This window comes from Oryzias latipes, chromosome 8, assembly GCF_053564925.1.
Source record: "Oryzias latipes strain Hd-rR chromosome 8, Olatipes_Hd-rR_3.1".
NCBI lineage: Eukaryota > Metazoa > Chordata > Actinopteri > Beloniformes > Adrianichthyidae > Oryzias > Oryzias latipes.
In genome coordinates this window covers 980,403-1,001,416 of record NC_136244.1, presented here as the reverse complement: position 1 = coordinate 1,001,416, position 21,014 = coordinate 980,403, and the positions used below count along the sequence as shown (strand labels likewise).

The 21,014-nt window shown below is 49.7% G+C and overlaps 2 protein-coding genes across 6 annotated transcripts; one reads left to right on the top strand and one right to left on the bottom strand.

Annotated features, from left to right (window-relative positions):
• Window positions 1-728: 728 nt before the first annotated feature.
• cog1 (component of oligomeric golgi complex 1) lies at window positions 729-11,797 on the bottom strand. 2 transcript variants are annotated; one of them, XM_078951043.1, is made up of 16 exons: window positions 11,428-11,797; window positions 11,095-11,342; window positions 10,835-11,016; window positions 10,588-10,764; window positions 7,903-8,059; window positions 7,241-7,451; window positions 6,802-7,165; window positions 4,526-5,025; window positions 4,263-4,409; window positions 4,022-4,183; window positions 3,807-3,928; window positions 2,568-2,676; window positions 2,345-2,454; window positions 2,183-2,255; window positions 855-984; window positions 729-810 (listed from the first exon to the last, which is right to left on the bottom strand). In XM_078951043.1, the coding sequence occupies exons 1-16, from the start codon at window positions 11,734-11,736 to the stop codon at window positions 803-805; spliced, it is 3,009 nt and encodes a 1,002-aa protein (XP_078807169.1). In that variant the 5' UTR covers window positions 11,737-11,797; the 3' UTR covers window positions 729-802. The 2 variants fall into 2 exon arrangements, with proteins under 2 accessions (XP_078807169.1, XP_004072085.3); XM_004072037.5 differs by having other exon boundaries at window positions 729-984.
• Window positions 11,798-13,382: 1,585 nt separating this feature from the next.
• On the top strand, window positions 13,383-19,403 carry LOC101166181 (small integral membrane protein 22). Of its 4 annotated transcripts, none has more exons than XM_078951070.1 (4): window positions 13,383-13,457; window positions 18,397-18,534; window positions 18,802-18,875; window positions 19,016-19,403. In XM_078951070.1, exons 2-4 carry the CDS (start codon window positions 18,405-18,407, stop codon window positions 19,061-19,063), a joined length of 252 nt encoding a protein of 83 aa, XP_078807196.1. In that variant the 5' UTR covers window positions 13,383-13,457; window positions 18,397-18,404; the 3' UTR covers window positions 19,064-19,403. The 4 variants fall into 4 exon arrangements, with proteins under 4 accessions (XP_078807196.1, XP_023813652.1, XP_023813651.1 ...); XM_023957884.2 differs by lacking the exon at window positions 13,383-13,457 and adding an exon at window positions 16,618-16,729 and having other exon boundaries at window positions 18,394-18,534; XM_023957883.2 differs by lacking the exon at window positions 13,383-13,457 and adding an exon at window positions 16,621-16,729.
• Window positions 19,404-21,014: the final 1,611 nt, after the last annotated feature.

Here is a 21,014-nt window from a genome sequence, read left to right as displayed (position 1 = left end):
CTGCTCTCGTTTCCATCTGGGGTTTTGATCACAGCAGATCCTCCTTTCTTCTCTCCATCGTGTTCTCCAGCTCTCTGGTTTTCCTGTCAGAGTTCCTCCTCTAAGTCCTTCACTCTCATCTGTCCATTACATGGAAGCGGAACCAGGACACAGACACTAGATTACGCCCCCTTGTGGTCGCATTTTGTTGCAGTCATCCAGTTTCCATAAAGGTTTCTAAATTTGAAAGCTGGAATCAGTAACTTCCTGTTGTGAAAAAAATCTGGATGCCACACTTTGGACCATCCCCTAAACTTCTTCTATTTAAATCTTACTTGACTTTAAATGGTGAATGGCGTCTGCTGGGCCCACAGCGGCGTACAGTCACAGCCCCATCCACACACTGACGCCGGCTCCACTGAACACTGGCGCCAACCCCCCCACCAGAGGCAGCGTAAACGTCTGTCTTCCACATACGGGAAGCCAAGGCAGGAATCGACCCTGCAATGTTCTGATCGGAGGTCGACCGCCCTACCACAGCACCACAGGAGCAATAAAGTGACTTTCCTGAAGTATGATCTGTATTTTAAACAGATGTTTGCTATAATAACCATCAGCAGAAACTGTGCGGAACAAACCATTTCTAGGTTCTGTGGGGGTCGGTTCATCAGCAGCTCAGAACCATTGACAGGACAGATGGGGGGGTGAATGAACAGTTCCAGACGATGAAAACAAAGGAAGCAGACAGATTTCTCTGATAGAAGAATTTACTGTACAACATTTTTACAAAGGGTGTCAAACGTGAACCCGGCGGGGTGACGGCTCATTTGGGGCGGGGTGACGGCTCATTTGGGGCGGGGTGACGGCTCATTTGGCCATTCCAGACAGCCAGCCCAGTCTGAACAGGGAGGAAGAGGAGGAGTCCTCGTCCTTCTCGGCGAGCTGCCTGAAGAGGTTGCCGGGCCGGAAAGCGTCGTCCATGGTGGCCGAAGAGGACTGGCGAGCCTGAGGAGACGAGAAGGAAGGCGGTCAACCGGGGTGAGGCGCTGCAGCGTCCACCGTCCTGCAAACACGCACTGGACAAGGATCGACTGATTACCGCCGTTATTCACCTTCAGGGGTCGCCACAGCGACTCAGACTTTCTTCCTGACACAACCCAGCCTTTTATCTGGGCTGGGGGGCACAAGGGGACCCAGACCCGGGCCTCCTGGAGGCTACATAGTCAGGCTGACGTTTGTTCTCACCGTAAATAGGGATTCGCCTTTTTCAATGATTAACTCCAGCCCCTCCCTCCTCTGCTCAGCGCCATCATGAACGGCGAGTTCTCTGCAGTTTAGGAGCCTAAGAGAAGCTGTTTGGTTGGAGACCAACGTTGCTTTTTGCAGCTGAACAATGAAACAGCTCAACCAAACAGTAGAGCAAAGGTAGAAAATTCTGTTTTACTGCCCAGAGGCAGAAAAACGTCATTTATTGACATTTTTATGTGACCTTATGAGACACGGAACAGCGCCGAGGAAACTGCACTTTTAGTTTTTGTTTGAACTTTTCAAAGATCGTCGTTTTATTTCTGTTGAAGTTTGAGTTTTTATCCTATGGAAACGTTAAAGAAATGAAGTAAATGAAAGATGCTGCTGAAGCTGTTCCTCTGCACGTCTGTGACAGATTAGCTTTGGTCACTTCCTCGTTTTTAAATGAAACAGAAGTCATTGTTGGAGTTTGATTCTAATATTTTCCCCTCTAAACGTAAATGAATGTCTGTTTTCAGCCGTATAGATTAATTATCAGGATCGGCCCTGGAAAGAAAAAAACAAACCCTATTGGTGGATCTCACAATCGCTTGCTCGCACACACACACACACACACACACACACACACCCACCCACACACACACACACACACACACACACACACACACACACACACACACACACACACACACACACACACACACACACACACACACACACACACACACACACACACACACACGCACACACACACACACACACACACACACACACACACACACACACACACACACACACACACACACACACACACACACACACACACACACACACACACACACACACACACACAACTTGGGGTTTAGAGTCCAGACCCTACAACCCTGTGATCAGAGGTTGGCCGCTCCACCTCAGCACCGGGTCCCCCCAACATTTAGGCAGCTGGGTCACTCACCGCCTTCTGTGGAGCAGCGGACGCCGCTTTGGGTTTGCGCTCGTTCGACATGCTGAGAGGCAACAACCCGAACCTGCGGAGGACAGAACAGCAGCACCTTAGTGCCCCTGAGCCAAGACCAGAGCACTGCTTCCTGAGCCAGGCACGGCGTTGACCTCTGACCTCAGCTGACTGCTGGCTAGCGGCAGGATGTTGTACGGCTCCGAGGAATTCACAGGACTGCTCCGTGCAGAAAACTGCTTCTCTGGGCCCATCAGCAGCCCCAACAGCACCTGAAACGACCCCACATCAGCCCCTGCACAGGAAACGGGAGCCCCGCCCCCATCAACACCCCCATCAACAGCTAGCGGAACAGACATCATGTCAGGAGCGTGTGGCAGATTACCGAAGTCCTCTGAGTGAGGCGTGTCAGGTTGGCGTTGAGGGAGGGTGTGAAGACGTCCAGGTCGAACGGGTCGATGAAGCTCTCCAACCAATCACAGATCTGGATCAACCTGGAAGACAGTCACACCAGCTTCATCCCACCTGAGGCCTGTCGGACTCTTCCAGCCCCAGACACGGTCAGGCAGGAGGAGCCCGCTCAGGTCAGAAGGTTTAGCTCCTCCTCTTTCCTCCCTCCTCCAGCGTGGAGGAGGGAGGAGCTCCTGGAGCTGATCATCACATTTCCCCTAAACTTCCAATCCCACTCATCTGTATTTATAAAGCATTTGAACCATTAAAGGGTCTGTATCATAAAAAGACAACCTTTTGAGCTTTTAAGTGTTTTATAAAGTTCATTCCTCACTAAAAACAACCCCAAAGCTGGAATTTGATCCTCTAAAAAGCTAATCTCTGAGCACAAACCCCTCCCAACCCACAATAACGAGCAGTTCCTCCCATTGTGATGTCACAAAGTGAGGAACCGCCCCTTCCAGGAAGAGTCTGCACTGCCAGCTCCGCCCCCAGGCTAGCATAAAACACGCCCACTTTCTCTGCTGGGCTAGCGGTGATAGGCTAAACGTTTTCCTTTTCTATGAACAATGTGAACATCCATCTTTGGACACGCTGCTGAGGCTATAGGATGATGTCATTAAATGGGCGGCACCCACAAGGAGAGAAAGGCGGAGCCTCAGAGATCGAGTTGTCTTACTTTTGGCTAGAAAAATGAGCTGAAAATATTTCATTTAAAATGTTTCTTTAGTGGGTCAAAGGTAAAATATTAACATATATATATGGATACAGTTTACTCTGAAAGGGTTAAGAAAAGAAGGATATAGAAACTTTAAAAGTGGAATATGGAAGTTTAAAACACAACGGAAAATGTAAAGTTAAGTCAATGCTAAGAGGAAGAAAAGTGGGAAAAACCTGCAGACAATTCAAAAAATAGACGTCAGGTCATTTTGTGTGAGAAAGTTCCAGAGTGGCTCACATTTGGGCTGAGGAGCCGCTGCTGACGTTAACGGAGGGATTTGAAGGAAGAGATGAAGAAGAGATGAAGAAGATGAAGAAGAGAAGAAGAGCAGATGAAGAACAGACAAAGAAGAGATGAAGAACAGATGAAGCCACTAGAGCATTTCCATCAGGGAAGAGCCTGGAATGAGGCTCCGATGAGCCGTAGTACTCGGGGTCCTGAGTGGACTCGTACCTGCGGTCCTGGGGTGGGCGGGAGCTCCTGCCCTCCTCCAGCCTGCTGCTCAGCGTGCTGTGCAGGAAGCGCAGGTCAAAGAGCATCTGCAGGGCCCGGTTCTGGGTCATGGGGAACACGTCCTGTTCATAGAAACACAGAGGAACGTTCTGTACTTAACAGTCTTTGTCTGCCCCCCCCCAACAAAGACCAGCTGATCAGCGTGCGTCAGTCACCCCGTGGCGCTGGCGCTCCGTCAGCTCGTTGTACTGCTCCAGGGCCCGACCCAGACAGGCCTGCAGCAGCTCCTGCAGGGTGGGCTGCAGAAGGGCGTGCCCCCCCACTTTGTTGACCTCCACACACAGCTGGAACAGCAGAGACTGCAGGAACCAGGACGGCTGCAGAGACGACAACCCCGGTCAGGCTGCAGAACAGCAGCAGGCGGCCTGGAGGGGGGGTCAGGGCTCCCGCTCTCACCTGGACTGGAAGCCGGATTTTGGACGTGACGCTGGTCCCAGACTCCGACTCTTCCTGGATCTCCACATCCTCCCAGTTCGTTGCCGTGGCGAGGACAGAGCCCGCCGATTCAGCATGAAGGACTCTGGCAAACTCCTTCATCAGCACCTGTGATGATGAGGAGGAGGAGGAGGAGGAGGAGGAGGAGGAGGAGGAGGAGGAGGTCAGGCTCTGCCAAATGCGGGGGTCAACTGTTTAGTGTTTCATTCAAAGTTTTCATTTACCTGAGCCAGGGCGGAGCTCCAGATGCGATAGGCCTCCATGCTGCATCCCAGTAGCTCCTCCTTCAGCCCCGCCCACTCAGCCTGAGCGGGGCTGACCTCCACGGCGGTCTTGAGTTTGCCCAGCTTCTTAGCCTGCCGGGGGATCCCCCTGGCACTGAGCTCGGACTCGCCGTGTTTGCCCAAAATGCAGAGCTTCAGGTTGGGGCAGAGTTCGCAGACCGACTGGCACAGCCGGGCCATGAACAGAACCGAGCTGAGGCGAGCGCCAGCGGAGTCCGGCGAGACCGCCGCCAGCTCAGAGCGGATGGAGGCCAGCAGCCGCTGCACGCAGGCTGCGCAGCCGTCCCGTAGAGCCGCTTCTACGGCCGGTGTGTCCGTGAGGCGGCTAAACGAGGAGGACTCGGGGACGCCAGGGGGGAGCGTGGACCCAGGGGGGAGCGTGGACCCAGAGGGGGGCGTGGACCCAGAGGGGGGCGTGGACCCAGGGGGGAGCGTGGACCCTGCAGAACACAGCAGAGGATCAACGGTACCGCACAGAACTGAGCCAGAACGTTGCAGATCTTCCAGGGACGCCTGTCTGCTGCAGAAAACTACTGAGAGCCGTGAAGCCCACTTCCATGTGGCGGTGACGTTTACACATTCAGAGCTGGCCGTTCCTCGCCGCTGGAAACACTGAAGCCGCCAAAGAAGCAGCTGAGGGAACGCCAGCAGTCACGCCATCAGACGTAAACCTTCCTCCACAGCAGGAACAGCAGATCTCAGGACTGGACGGACGGATCCGGTAAAGGTTTGGTTCATGGGGTTTATGGGAAAACATTCACTACAGTGCGTTTCCTTTAGGGTACACCATGTTTGCTTTGATCCACAGGGACGTTTTGGGACTGTGTGACCTGTAACTCTGACCCTCTGAGCCTCAGCTGCTGCCCCGCCCCACAGGCCTGTGGGCAGAAACCTGGGGATCATGGGAGTCTGCTGGGCGGGACGGAGACGTCTGCATTGAAGCTGCAGAGCTTTTTATCCTGGAGCTCCACAAACAGAGGCAGAAATCCAGTCAGAAGACGAGAGGCGAGCACAGCAGAGACGCCGCCGTCCCGCCGCCTTTAGGCCGTCACAGGGTTCCATCTTTGAACGTTTGATTCAGTTCACTAAAGAGAAAAAGAGCCATCAAGATGTGGCTTTCTGATGAAGAGCAATGTCCTCCAGGATCTCGACATGCTCCGTGGTGGATTCACTCTTGGTCACTTCATATATGTTGACTCCTGCCCCCCTTTTACCGTCCATCCAACCAGTTTCTCCCCAGAAACCACCATCAGACAATCACTAAAGGACAAAGAGTTGGAGTTCCTCAAATGTCCACAGGGGTCCGGTGTCAGAGGAAAGAAAGTCCAACTTTTAAACGTTTCCCTTCACAGTTTAAACTAACAGTGGGTCACAGTTTGAGTCAGCCACAAATCCTGCTAGTTGTTCCACTGTCTGTCATCTTAAGAGAAACACGTCAGCAGTGAGAGACAGAAATTTAAAAAAGAATCCAGACATTCACATCACTTGATTCTTAAAGAATGTATTTATAGAATGGAGCAGATAATCAGTGTTCTGTCCCTCACAGACTGTTCATTCATATCTGCCACAGCACAGCTGCCTTGTGGGGTTCCTCAGGGCTCAATTTTAGCACCTCTTCTTTTTTCAGATCTGTAATAATGAATGAGGCCATGTAGGAGGAGATTTGGAACCAAAACCCTCTCCATCAATGACAGCATTGAAGAAGAAACACATCTGGATCCTCCAGGACGACAAAGATCCCAAACGCAGAGGAGTGGCTACAGAAAAAGACTATCAAGGTTCTGGAGGGTTCCAGCCAGTCTCTAAATCCAGTAGAGTCTGAGGAGGGAGTTAAAGTCCGCCCCAAAATATCGAAGCTCTAGAGGAGATCTGCATGGAGGGATGGACCAAAACATCACTGCTCTAGAGGAGATCTGCATGGAGGAATGGACCAAAACATCCCTGCTTTAGAGGAGATCTGCATGGAGGAATGGACCAAAACATCCCTGCTTTAGAGGAGATCTGCATTGAGGGATGGACCAAAAAAAGCAGCTGCAGAGTTCAAACCTAGTCAACCTTTGACCTCATTAACACTCAGGGTTACATAACAATAATTGAGATAAACGTTTGTTTTTGACCAAATGCTTCTTTTCTGCTCCATAATACAAATAAACAGTTTAAATCAAACGATATGTCTTCCTGAGTCTGCTGACCTCCAGCTGTCTGAGTGGCCCTACCTGAGTCCTGGGGGGGCAGGTAGCACTGAAGGTCATCCAGCCTGGTCTTCAGCTTGGCCTCCAGTGAGGAGCAGAAGTTCTGAACGCATGGCGTGAGGGCCTGCGTCTTCATGGCCAGGCCGCTCCTCTGGTGCTGCGGGCCTCTCTGGGCCACCGTGACCCAGCCCCCGTCGCTCAGCAGGTCTCCAGCAGACTCTGACCACAGGAAGGACGCCACATCCACTTCAAATTGCGCCTGGCGCTCGGCGCTGGGACTGGGGTGCGAGGAGGACTGGGTGGTCTGGCTCTGCAGGTCTTGCAGGGCTGAGGAGAGCAGCTGGACGGAGCTGGCTGCAATAGCTTCTGTTTCCTCTTTGGTGATGGCCTGCAGGAGTGTTTCCTGTTAGACCACCAGCACGCTGTCGACCCCCCTGAAGACTGAGGCCGGCGGACCACTGACCTGCAGGCGCTGAAGGAAGAGCTGCTGCAGGAAGTCCTCCCACACAGCCAGGGGGCGCTCCAGCAGCCTCTGACACACAGCGCTCCAGTGCTGACTGATGGAGTCTGTGCTCAGAAGGTCCCACACGGCGTCTCTGATGGCCGCCAGCCCCTTCAGGCTCTTGACGTAGACCAACAGGCTGCTGACGCCTCGGCAGATGTCCTCCTTGACCCTGAGGACAGTTGGAAGAGGCTGTTAGCAGCTGCAGCCGTCCGTTCCACACGTGTGACAGGGATGCAGACCTCTGAAACGCACGTTTGGTCTGATGAGTCGGAGCTTCTAGAGGATTCAGACCACAGAAGGGCTGAATCCAAACCCAGAACCTCATTTAAGGAGGATCTGCTCCAACTCAGCAGCTAAAGGTCACGCCGAGACGACGTCTTTAAAGCTATTTCCAGTCGTGATTCTCAATCAGCTGATGGATTGCATTGAGGCGTATGTGGGACGCTGGTTACTGAGCGTGCTCAGACCGCAGACAGGAGCGGAGCTTTCTCCAGGAAAACAAAAAAAACTCCCAATAAATACAGCAGAAGACTCCGATCCTGCAACACGGGCCCAAGCAAAGCCCTCTGTGACGGTTCCGAACCCCTCCCTCTGTCAGGGTTCACATCCAGAATCCTTACGTGTCGATCCACTGCTGTAGCGTGTCCTGCAGCTGCTCTCTTTGGATGGGCTGGGCCAGGGTGCGAAGGGTGGGCTGGAACTCTGTGACGGACGGGGGCAGAAACCGGAACCAGGTGCCCGTACTTCCCTCCTCCTGCAGCACCTTGCTGCCTTTGGCTGCAGAGACACAAACGCGTCATCGGTCAGAGCTTCCAGGAAAACCAGTCTGCTGCATCTGCATCATCTGCATCTGCTGCTGCATCCACTGCTGCAGCATCATCTGCATCCACTGCTGCATCTGCTGCAGCATCATCTGCATCTGCTGCTGCATCTGCTGCAGCATCATCTGCATCTGCTGCTGCATCATCTGCAGCATCATCTGCATCTGCTGCTGCATCATCTGCATCTGCTGCTGCATCTGCTGCAGCATCATCTGCATCTGCTGCTGCATCATCTGCATCCGCTGCTGCATCTGCTGCTGCATCTGCATCATCTGCATCTGCTGCTGCATCATCTGCATCCGCTGCTGCATCTGCTGCTGCATCTGCTGCTGCATCTGCTGCAGCATCTGCTGCAGCATCATCTGCATCCACTGCTGCATCTGCTGCAGCATCATCTGCATCCGCTGCTGCATCTGCTGCAGCATCATCTGCATCTGCTGCTGCATCTGCTGCTGCATCTGCTGCAGCATCATCTGCATCCACTGCTGCAGCATCATCTGCATCTGCTGCTGCATCTGCTGCTGCATCTGCTGCAGCATCATCTGCATCCACTGCTGCAGCATCATCTGCATCCACTGCTGCATCTGCTGCAGCATCATCTGCATCTGCTGCTGCATCTGCTGCAGCATCATCTGCATCCACTGCTGCATCTGCTGCTGCATCTGCATCATCTGCATCTGCATCCACTGCTGCATCTGCTGCAGCATCATTTGCATCTGCTGCTGCATCTGCTGCAGCATCATCTGCATCCACTGCTGCATCTGCTGCTGCATCTGCTGCAGCATCATCTGCATCTGCTGCAGCATCATCTGCATCCACTGCTGCATCTGCTGCAGCATCATCTGCATCCACTGCTGCAGCATCATCTGCATCTGCTGCTGCATCTGCTGCTGCATCTGCTGCAGCATCATCTGCATCCACTGCTGCATCTGCTGCAGCATCATCTGCATCCACTGCTGCATCTGCTGCAGCATCATCTGCATCCACTGCTGCAGCATCATCTGCATCCACTGCTGCATCTGCTGCTGCATCTGCTGCAGCATCATCTGCATCCACTGCTGCATCTGCTGCAGCATCATCTGCATCTGCTGCTGCATCTGCTGCAGCATCATCTGCATCATCTGCATCCACTGCTGCATCTGCTGCTGCATCATCTGCATCTGCTGCAGCATCATCTGCATCCACTGCTGCATCTGCTGCAGCATCATCTGCATCTGCTGCTGCATCTGCTGCAGCATCATCTGCATCATCTGCATCCACTGCTGCATCTGCTGCTGCATCATCTGCATCTGCTGCAGCATCATCTGCATCCACTGCAGCATCCACTGCTGCATCTGCTGCTGCATCATCTGCATCTGCATCTGCTGCAGCATCATCTGCATCCACTGCTGCATCTGCTGGAGCATCATCTGCATCCACTGCTGCAGCATCATCTGCATCTGCTGCTGCATCTGCTGCAGCATCATCTGCATCCACTGCTGCATCTGCTGCTGCATCTGCTGCAGCATCATCTGCATCCACTGCTGCATCTGCTGCAGCATCATCTGCATCTGCTGCTGCATCTGCTGCAGCATCATCTGCATCCACTGCTGCATCTGCTGCTGCATCATCTGCATCTGCTGCAGCATCATCTGCATCCACTGCTGCATCTGCTGCAGCATCATCTGCATCTGCTGCTGCATCTGCTGCAGCATCATCTGCATCCACTGCTGCATCTGCTGCTGCATCATCTGCATCTGCTGCAGCATCATCTGCATCCACTGCAGCATCCACTGCTGCATCTGCTGCTGCATCATCTGCATCTGCTGCAGCATCATCTGCATCCACTGCAGCATCCACTGCTGCATCTGCTGCTGCATCATCTGCATCTGCTGCAGCATCATCTGCATCCACTGCAGCATCCACTGCTGCATCTGCTGCAGCATCATCTGCATCCGCTGCTGCATCTGCATCTGCTGGACAGCTGGACACTCTCCCTCCTTCCTCTACATCCCATCATCCACCTCAGAAGAACAGAGTGAACAGGTGTGTCTCACCTTTACACAAACAGCTTGCGTGACTGAATGAAAGGTCACGTGTGATGGTCTGAAGGCATAAGTATGCGTGTGTGAATGTTAGTTGTTTTGTGTACATGTTGACATGTTTGTATGGGAACATTTTTGGAGCCACATGGCGTGTTTGTAACATGTGGGTGTGTGTGTGTAGACAGGCCCCGCCCCTTTTAGATTTGTTTTACATCCGAGTAGGAGTAGGCAGACGTCTGGGAAACGTGTCAGGTATGTTTAATCCACACTGTGACTGATCCCAGAAGACGTCAGTATCCACAGACGATGAACTTCACTGCATGAACTAATGAGGAAGCTCCAGCCTCCTCCACACGTCTCTGTCTCCATGAACGCCATCAACACGGCGCCTGGCGTCAGACATGCTGATGACCCGGATCAATCTCCACCCCTCTAAGGCGGACAGTTCCTCAGGACTCACCGGCGGAGCTGCAGGAGGTGACCCTCTCCAGGATGGTGAAGAGCATGCCACAGCCCAGGGCCCCTTCCCCTGGCCGGGGGGCTCCCTCTGGGGGCAGGTAGAAGACGGCGTAGGCCTGGAACAGCGTGGTCACGAACAGCTCCACCAGGCTGCACACCTGGGCCTTGATCCCTGCACCTGCACAACAACCCCTCGTGAGTTTTGGGGGTTCAGCCGGGGCGGGGCGACCGTCAGGGGGGCAGAGTACCGTGCTGCGGCTGGTTCAGCAGCTGGTGGATGGAGGACTTCCGGGCCAACAGGAAGTCGGCCAGGGCCCGGCGAGGAGAGCTGTCCTCCAGTAGCATGGTGGACACCAGGGCCTCAGCGATGGCCTGGTCCGACACGGCTCGGCCCCGCAGCAGGGACTTGCTGTCCATCAGGATGGTGGACCTGTGACAGACGCAGCCATTTACCCCCGGTCTGCCCTTCTGCCCCATCTACCCCTCTGCCTCCAGCCGGCCTCCGCACCTGAAGTGTCCCGTCGTGGAAACCTGCCGCACCAGGATGGGGAAGCGGGCCAGAACCGGGCTGAAGTGGCCCGCGGAGGCGGAGTCGAGCCGCAGCAGGCCGTGCAGGTGGCAGCACAGCAGGTAGAGGCGCGTGGCCTGCAGGTACTGCGCAGCCTCCATGGCGCTCCAGATGCGCTCCGGGATGTCCAGCAGGAGCGCGACCTGCGCCGCCATGCAGTAGAACCCGTCCTGGACCTGCCTCTGGTTCTACAACAACACACAGTGGGTACGTGACGTCAGGGTTCGGACGGGTCGCAATCGGACTGAAGTGAGTTCGGAGGCGGTAGCTCACCTGTTCGGCAGCGGCCGCCCCCGCGCCGGGTCTGCTCTGTTTCAGCAGCTGGCAGAACCGCTGCATGTCCTGGACGGACCGGACCACCCGCTCCGAGCACTGCCTCATCTCCCCGATGGTGTCGGCGGCGTCGATCAGGTCCCGGTACCGCTCCCCCACCATCTGCCGCAGCTCCTCCTTCTTCTGCTCGATGTCCCCGCGGACCCGCCGCTCGATCCGGCGGATCTCCTCGGTGTTGTAGCGCTCGAACAGAACCAGCGGGTCCTTCATCTCCGAGAGCCGGAGAACCGGCGCGGGGTCCTGGGCCATGTCCCAAACGTCTAACCCGGAAGTGTCCTTCCTCCACGTCAGCAGACGTCTGACGACACCGCGGAGCTGTGCGCTCATTGGTCAGCCGGTCTGTTTAGGAAACACTTCCGGTTCATCTTTGTCCCAAACATCTGTTGTCTCACCAAATTGAATTATTCTTGGTTACCTTAATGACAAAGTAGACAAAGACTTTATCTTTATTACACAAATGTTCTTATTATTAGCCAAATTCCATATTCATTAAGGCAAATGGTCGAACTCCAAACCTAAATTCCAGCATTTTTAAATGAAATTAATCAGAACTGTAATATTATCAAACTACTGCAAAACCAAAAAGAAATTCCAATTAATTAGATTTTTTAAAAATATAAAATGCATTAAACCACAAACGTTATTGGATTGATATTTCCTCTCCTCATATTGTAAATGTTTGTGTATATATATCTATATATGATTATGTTTTATCTTTGTTTTTGTGCAATCTGTAGACATTTCAGTTCCCCCTGAAACCTTTACTAAGTTGTTGTATTATGTTGTCTGTTGTTACTCGAGGATTTTGTTGGTTCAGTCATGTTCTGGAAGGTCAGGACAGTAGAACAGAATAGAATAGAATAGAATGCCTTTATTGTCACTACACACATGTAGAATTTGCATCACATGCGCATACAGTGAAATGAGATAAATTAATGATAATTATTAAGTAATTAATTAATTAATTTATATTAATTTATTTATTAATATTAATTTAAGAAAGCAATAAAAATGGGAAAAACTAAAACAAAAAAGACACACACACACAAACACACAAATATCCACAAATGTTTCTAACATATCCAGACTGTATTACTAGTTCGTACCACAGTGATCCATCTGGGTTAGCTCTTTTTATTGCTAAGGTCCACTTTTTCCTGAAGTCTGAATCCATTGGAAACCTGCAAGAAAAGTTCAGTCACTGAGTCAGAAATGTATAAATCTATATTATCATAATAGCTTAGTCTTAGTATACTGTATACAGGTTTAACACAATAAAGTTTACATTTATGTCGACAGAGAATTATACATACATCATGCAGTCCTGCAGCATCATGAATGTCAACATGTGTTCTATTAATGAAGCCCCTGCAGCATTAAAAGAAAAAAAAAATTACAGTACTTACCTGTGAAATGTTATGGCTTCCTCCGTCATGGACTCATTTCTCCAATTTTGTCAGTTGAAACCCAAACAATGAACAGGTATTATGCAAAAATGTGTTCACATGCACTGCAGCAGTGACTGGACCTCACCAAGATGGCGGCGCTCTCCTCCCATGAGGAACCACGTGATGTCTCCTCTAGCCATAGAACTCATTGGGCAAGACACTCCACCCTCCTTGCCTCCAGTGTGGCTCCACTGGTGGATGAATGTGCATGAGTGTCCCGTGATGGTCAGAGGGGCCGTAGGCGTGAACTGGCAGACTCGCCTCTACCATCACCAAGTCTGAATGAATAACAGACACATTGGAAGAACTTTGAGTGTCTGGAAAAGCAGATAAATCTAATCCAAGGATGCTCATGAACCACTGCAGTCTCCTTAAGCCACATTCCCAGGATTCCTCTGTTCTGTTCTACCCTTTCTTTCCTTTACGCTTGAGCTTGAGACCCCCCAGCCCTGGCTCGTGCCGTCCCCCCTCGACAGGACAGCAGTGCAGCTGAGCTGTGGACGGCGTCTCTAACATGTGGCAGTGAGTGAAGTTTAAACTGTTGCTAACCTCCAATACCTCTCTAAAACTGCTGTCAGGGTTTCCAGCTGCTCAGAGATCATTTAGTTAACAAATAAGAATGCAAATAAAAAAGTATTCAAATGAAGCGGCCAAACGTCCAGCTTCAAATACTCCTGCTGACATCTCACAGCTGTCGGTTTGGGTGAGAGCAGCTGTCTGGCTAGCAGCTAAAGGTCAGAGGTCAGCGTACACTGGAGCAGAACAAGCATTCTGGAACAGAAGAAGTGAATGTTCTGCTCCCAGCTGCTGAGGCCCGTGTGGGAGGTGTGGTTGGAGCATGAAGCCATGAGCCAAAGGCTGCTGCAGGGCGGAGTCGGCCTGTCAGCTGTTCTCTCCTCCGTGTGGAGCCGACAGGCTGGATGCTCACATGGATTTGCTCCCTGCATGTGTGTGTTGTAGCTGCATGATCACAGCTCCAGTTAATGTGGTGAAGAGCTTCATACAGAGCCGTCACATGAAAGCCTTTATTTGATTTAAAATGATTGTATTGTCTGCTTTATAATTGTTTCACTTTTGTTTAATATCAGCCCATTTTCTCTGAATGCTGTTGATTATTAAAACGTGATGATGATAACAAAAAAGAGTTAATAAAGGACATTTCTAATTGAGTGTAGCAAATGTTTAAGAGGCTGTTGATCCTCTTAGGCTTAGAAGAAAAATGCTGACTGGAGGATCTTATTTAACACAGGGTGTATTTTATTTTGAAAGGAACTTTATAAGGTCCACCTTGCTGGTACCGGTTTGGACCCCCTTTTCCCTCCAGAACCGCCTTAATCCTTGGTGTCATGGATTCAACACGGTTCTGGAGCCATTCCTTAGAGGTCCATGTTGACATGACAGCATCAGTGGCTGCAGGTTTGTCTGCTGAACATCCATCATGCTGGTCTCCCGTTCCACCACATCCCAAAGGTTCTCTACTGGGTTCTGGTGACTGTGGAGTCCGTTTGAGTCCAGAGAACTCATTGTCATGTTCTAGGAATCAGCCTGAGATGATTCCAGCTTGATGACATGGAGCCTTATCCTGCTGGAAGATGGTCCGCTCACAGAGGATCCGATAAGTTTATGTGCTGCTGTTAAAAGTAAACTGAGTCAAAGTTAGCTATGAAAAACAATTTAATGCAAATATCGTAAATATTTTAAAGCAACATCTTATAAATAAATATCTTGATGGTCACAAAAACTTAAATAAAGTGTGTTTTTCTAAACAGTGAGGTTGGACTTTAGCTCAGTGAGAATCTGGAGCTCTTTCAGGGTTGAAGGTTCAGATTCCTGGTTTGGGTTCCCTCAGAGGTTCTGCTAACGCTGTGGTGGGAGGGACGTTTGTGTGGCTGTTTTTATTTTTATGGAACCCTTCAAACCATATACACATAAACAGCTGGAATACAACACAGATTATTCTTAAAGACAAATAAAACTATTTAAAATAATAAGAATTTCATGGAACTGATTGTTCTTGACAGTAGCGGTTTTAGGCACGGGCCATACGGGCGATCGCCCGGGGCGGAAAAATGACGGAGGGGCGGCGCCAGCGGCTCAGCTCTTGTAAAATACTTTATGCATCACTATTGGTTTACTTATATCACAGAGTTTGTAACAGCCTGAAACCTGGCGGCGCCCCCGCCCCGCAGCTGCGCTCCCTGCTGTCTTTGAGAAGTAGACGCAAATGTGTGTGAGAAGGAGAAGGAAGGGGGCGCGGGGTGAAGAAGGAGAAGGGAGGGGGCGCGGGGTGAAGGATGCAGGCTGAGAGGTGAGCACGGAGCACAAAACGCATGCGCAAACCTGGCTGGATCTTCTTCCAGGGGGGCAACGGTCGCGGGCCGCGGCTCAGTGCTTGATGAAAAAATAAAAATAAAAATTGCGCCGCCATGTAGCGAATTGGCGCCCCTGGGTGCAGCTGCACGCGCTCCTTCTGGCAATGTATGACGAACGGGGGGGGGGGGGGGGGGGGGGGGGGGCTGCGGGTATAAAAAAGGTATAAAAAAATCATGTTTTTTTGGTTATTTTTGTGTGAAATGCCCAAATAAAAAATGGGAAAACAAAAAAAATTCTTCACTTAGATGACAGTTGGTTTAGTCGACAGACTTGATACCTATGTCAGGACATTTATGCTAAATGCAAAAAACATCTGAAATATGGAGAAAAAAGGTCAAAGCTGGTGCCCAATTTAGAAAGAAAAGAGAAGAAGAGGAGAAAAGAGACAAAGAAAAGGGTATTATCGCATAGCTAGATGCACGTTTTCTAAATTCGAATGCTACCTGCCCTACAACAACAACAACGTTGCAGAGGAAAAATCTCTTGTTTGGTCTATCATGACCAAAACTGAAGTAGGCCCAAATATTGCAAATAACGTCATTTTTAAGATATTTATTCTTAAATGTTTGCTCTGCCTTAACTTGTTACATTAGTTATGATTCGTGTGTCTGTCTGCTCTGCTGTAACAAAAAGTTTTTGTTGTGTTTTATTGTTGTATATTAGTTCATAATGTTAAATAAGCTGTGATGGTAGCATGCTGCTGCTGCTGCTGCTGCTGCTGCTGCTGCTGCTGCTGCTGCTGCTGCTGCTGCTGCTGCTGCTGCTGCTGCTGCTGCTGCTGCTGCTGCTGCTGCTGCTGCTGCTGCTGCTGCTGTTAGCTTTTCAAAACTCCAGTTGATCAAGTCATACCTGAGATCACCAATGTCTCAGGAGCAACTCACTAACCTGCTGTTGTTAGTATCAATCATTCAGGGGGGGGAGCAGATTTCATATGATGACGTTATTGACAAGCTTGCATCAGGAAGGCCACAAAGGTTAGGTTTTAGTTAGTGTTTTCTGTTCTTAGTGCTGCAGTTACATTTATTCTAGTGTATTATTTGTGTGATTTGTAGTTTATAATATTTATTTCAGATTATTTGTGTTTATTAAATATTTCCTAACTGTATTTTCAGTTACAATAAATGGACAAAGTGACTCTATGGGGGGGGGGGGGGGGTGCTAGAGGAGGGCCTCGCCCGGGGAGTAATTCAGGGTAGAACCGCCACTGGTTCTTGACGAAGACGTTTTCTTACTTTTTTGTAAAAAAAGAAAACAAAAAACTGACCGATAGAAAATTCGCATAAGAAAAGGGGCGTGTGCCCCCCCCCCCCGTTTCTGTCCGTCAGGTGAAGTGACGTCATCGTCAACAGGTGCGTCAAGGGAAATTTCGCTCCCGGAAAGTCTCCATCAAATCAAGGGACAGAACGAAGCTCCAGCTCCAGGTATGTTCGCCTTCATGTGTGGTTCTCTTGAGGCGGCTCGGAGATCCAGCCAGGCCCAGTTCCGAAGGGCCGAACGAACCCAGAACCGCAGACCAATCCGAACCAGAAGCGGCGGCTTTAGGACCTGGGACTGGAGGGGAAGCTGCCTGCGGCTCCTGTCTGATCCAGACCTTTAGGGACCTTTAAGGACCTTTGAGGACCTTTAGGTCTCAAAAACCTTCTTTGGTCAAAAGTAATCGTTCAGAATGACGGATATTGGTCACGTTTCTTTTTAAAAACAGAGTTAGAAAGCGAAACGCGACTTTTGTGGTTTTAAATCAAAGCTTTTAAGCGCGCGCGTCAGATTCTGCGCTTCCGGTGTGACAGTCAGCAGAAGAAACCCGGATCGCGTTGAAATGGGTCTTGAGTTGTTCTGTTATGGAGTCCTGCGGACCGGGACAGGCAGGACAGGAGGTCCGGAAAAGCTGGAAGTGTCGTTTGTTTTTAGGGAGGGATCTCCCGCTGCTGAATGTTGCGGGCGACTTCTAATCTATGGAGTTCTGTTGGTGCCATTATTCACGCGATGCTTCGAGCGTAAAACATTAAACACTTGTGTGCTCAAAAAATTATTTTACACTTGAAATCAAAAAAAATGGACGACCCATGTGAAGCAGAGCGGTTCGACACAATGTTTCGGTGTGTGTGTTAACTAACGCAGATCACGTGGTTGTTGACGTGTGAACTAACGCCACATGCATCGTTTGGTGGAACCAGGCTTCAGACGCCACTCGTGTTGGAACAGTTATTCTCTAGAAACACGTGAATTTCCCCACCTGTTCTGTCACTTTACCGTGGCTCCTCTGCCATCATCTCTACTTAGCTTCTCCTAATAAGGAAATACAGTATTAACGCTATATATAAAGAAGATGGTTTTATAAATCTATGAAGGTGGAGAATTATTGTCACATTAAAGATAGCTCAGTAAGAAGTTAGTAGCATTTTCATCCAGAGGTCATGAGTTTGAGAACAGCATTTTACAATTTTGCCTTGCGTTTATTTTCGTCATGTGATGCATGTTTGGAAGTATCAAGAAAGCACTTCTCACAGAAATCGTCACACATTGTGTTGTTTTACGTTTTCATCATTATTTCCATATTGAAGTTTCACAAGGAGCTTGGTTGAGGCAGATGATATACGTCCAGTCTGCCACCAGATGCCGCTGTTCTGCCTGGTTGCAAAGCCCCAGGTGGTTGGTTCATTTTTCCGGCACACTTGCATGAACCCGTGAAAGCTTCATGGGGCTTCTACTCCCATCCTTATACTAAAATATGTTCCATTAAAACAATCTTCCCTCCAGAGAAATTCTCTCTTCTGCACGTAAAACACAGCAAGGAAACGTGTTTACAGTGGAACTCCTCATTTCTTCTTCTATGGTAGTACTGTAATTTATCCAGACCAATCACTATCTGACATGTCATTGAACCAACGTACAGCCAATCAAATACTGTGATGTCATCATTAGTCACAGGCTCCCCAACACTTATTGCAGGCCGAACAGTTTTGGTTCCTGCACCGGCTCCTCTGGATGTGTCCACTCTTTTCTCCAGTTAGCCAGCAGGGTGGGGTGGGGTGGGGGGGTCCCGGCCACAGAAATGATGTAATCCTAATCCTCTGCCTCTTGATAGCAGCCTGGGAAATGGACCCCAGGAACACCCAGCAGGACGTCCAGGACCAGCTCAACGATGTGGTCAGCAGGCTCCAGTCCAAGAATTTCTTCCAGTCTGATCTGGACATAGCGTTTTTCGCGGTCTTCTTCATCTTCATCGGTGAGTGAAAGTCATTGTACTTGCTGCACAGAACTGCAGCCGGTTTCCAGCAGGTGTGCAGGCAGAGAGAAGCATGCATGGATTTGTGGTTAACGTTCAGGTGTTTCCACCTGTGTCCTGATAGACGGGTGGAGCTGGAGCAGCTTTGACCTGAACGTGTTGAGCGCTGCCTCTTTGCTGGTTGCAGGGTTGGTTATCATGGGGAGCATTAGAAAAGCCGTTTTAAGGTGCAGATGTAAGCCGTTCTCCTCTGTTCTGGTCGTGCAGGCATGATCCTCCTGCTGTTCATCCTGGTTCTGATTCGCTGCTGCTGTTGCTGCTGCTGCCAGGACGACGACCAGGTAACGCCAGCCGGACATGCAGACCCTTCACTCACGTCTCAGACACACGAGCATTCTGCAGATTTGGGTTTGAGGAAAAAGCAGATCCCGGACCTGACCTCTGACCTGCCAACAAACCTGTTTGTTTGTGTCCTCTACAGCCTCGCAGACAGAAGAGGGGGGTGGTGAACATGGCTCTGGAGCCCTGATGTTGACTGGACCACCTGCTGGAACTGAACACAGAACCCCCCCACTCCCATCATCTGATAGATTTTATTTCTCGGCACATTTGCAGACATTTCTGCTATTGTCTTTATCATTTGATCGTATTTTTTTAAGGCCAAAAAATGTTGAGATGAGTCAAATCAGCCCATGGTGACCTTTTCTTTTCTTCAGATTTAAGACTTTCTATTCCTGCAGGACATTTCTGTCCTTAGACTGTGTGAAGAGAAAATTGCTCTGTTGTTGTGTTGCTGTGAAATGTTGCTGTCCGTTGCTGAATTGTTGACTGTAGAAGATAAAGATGCTCAATAAAATTCCTGAAAGATGTCAAGTTGTAAATATTATTCCCCTGAGAATATACTCAGGGGAAAATAGCTATTTTTAGCAGTAAGGGGATTTAAAAGTGACCCTCCGACACCAGATTTTAACCGCATTTTGCAATTAAGCCAAATGTTGAATTTATCCAAAGAAATCTGGACATTTAAAGAATACCAGTTGGGTTGTAATAGAGGGGGGGCTGGCGACAGTGTTCAGCCGCAGAGCCACCATCAGTGTGTGAATGAGTTTATGGGTGAAGGGGGCTGTGACTGGAAAGCACTCTGGACCTTCAAGGCAGTCTGTAGAAGTACATACCATTGACCCTTCACTAAAGGGTTCTCTGCTGCTCCCTCCATAGGGTTTCTGTGGGATTTGGGTAAGGTGATGGACTAGACCATTCAGGAAACTTCATTTTCTTTCTTTGAAGTGACTGTTGTTTCCTCAGCGTTGTCTTTCGGACCACCGCCTTGACGTGCACATGACCGCCACTACAATCTGACGCAGCTTTCAAGTTAAAAGCAGTGTGAAAAAAAATCCACCGTCTCCAACGGCTTTGGAAAAGCTGCTCTACTAGGTGACTGAGAAAACAGCGCAAGCTCAGGAGAGAATTTACCTCTGACTGACACTGACGACAACGAAGGAGAGACTGAGAGAGAGTGTGGCCAAGAATATCTGACGCTATTCCAATCCCACACTGAGGAGGAAGACTTCCATGGTTTCAGTGCACAGGAGGAAGAGGAAGATGAAGAAAGCTCTGTGACTTTTACGCCCCTAATTCCACAGTTAGAAACCTTGGGGTTTTATTTGACCAGGATTTATCATTTAAGGCTCACATTTCTCAGGCGTGTAGAACTGCCTTTTTTCACCTGCGGAATATTGCTAAGATCAGAAATATACTTTCTAAGAGTGATGCTGAAAAACTCATCCATGCATTTGTTACGTGGAGGCTGGATTACTGTAACTCCTTGTTAGCAGCGTGTCCTAAGAGTTCCTTAAGAAGTCTCCAGCTTGTTCAGAACGCAGCTGCTAGATTGTTAGCTGGAACTACCAGAAGAGATCACATCACTCCTGTGTTAGTTTCGCTCCATTGGCTCCCAGTTGATTCCAGAATCAAGTTCAAGATCCTCCTGTTAACCTATAAGGCCTTACATGGACTGGCCCCGTCCTATATTAAGGACCTCATAGTCCCTTACCATCCAATCAGAACACTTCACTCACTAAATGCAGGACTGCTTGTGGTTCCTAGAATTAGTAAAAGTACGGTTGGAGGTAGAGCGTTTAGCCACCAAGCCCCTGTTTTATGGAATAAACTCCCAGCTCATGGAAGAGAGGCCGACTCAGTTTCTACATTCAAAGTTAGACTGAAAACATTCCTCTTTGGACAGGATTATTGTCAGACTAGCTAGTATTTAGAGATTATTTAACTTAATGTTAACGTGTTTAAATTAAACTTAATAACTATTTCTTTTAAAAGGCTGCTAGAAGTTGAAGCTGGGGTAACTATGGTGCTCTGGGGTTCTGTCCTCTTTTCTCATCTACTTCTACCCTTCCTCTCCTCTATTCTTGATCATAATTTATCATTTAGTTCTCCATGCCTCTGTTTGGTGCAGTGATTCATGT

Coding starts and splice junctions, on each gene's coding strand:
- cog1 (XM_004072037.5), bottom strand. CDS start 11,736: ATGGCCCAGGACCCCGCGCCGGTTCTCCGGCTCTCGGAGATGAAGGAC. Junction 7,452..7,902: donor CTACAGCAGTGGATCGACAC/GTAAGGATTCTG, acceptor AACTGTCCTCAG/GGTCAAGGAGGACATCTGCC. Junction 3,929..4,021: donor CGGAGCGCCAGCGCCACGGG/GTGACTGACGCA, acceptor TTCTATGAACAG/GACGTGTTCCCCATGACCCA.
- LOC101166181 (XM_078951070.1), top strand. CDS start 18,405: ATGGACCCCAGGAACACCCAGCAGGACGTCCAGGACCAGCTCAACGAT. Junction 18,535..18,801: donor GGTCTTCTTCATCTTCATCG/GTGAGTGAAAGT, acceptor CTGGTCGTGCAG/GCATGATCCTCCTGCTGTTC. Junction 18,876..19,015: donor GCTGCCAGGACGACGACCAG/GTAACGCCAGCC, acceptor TGTCCTCTACAG/CCTCGCAGACAGAAGAGGGG.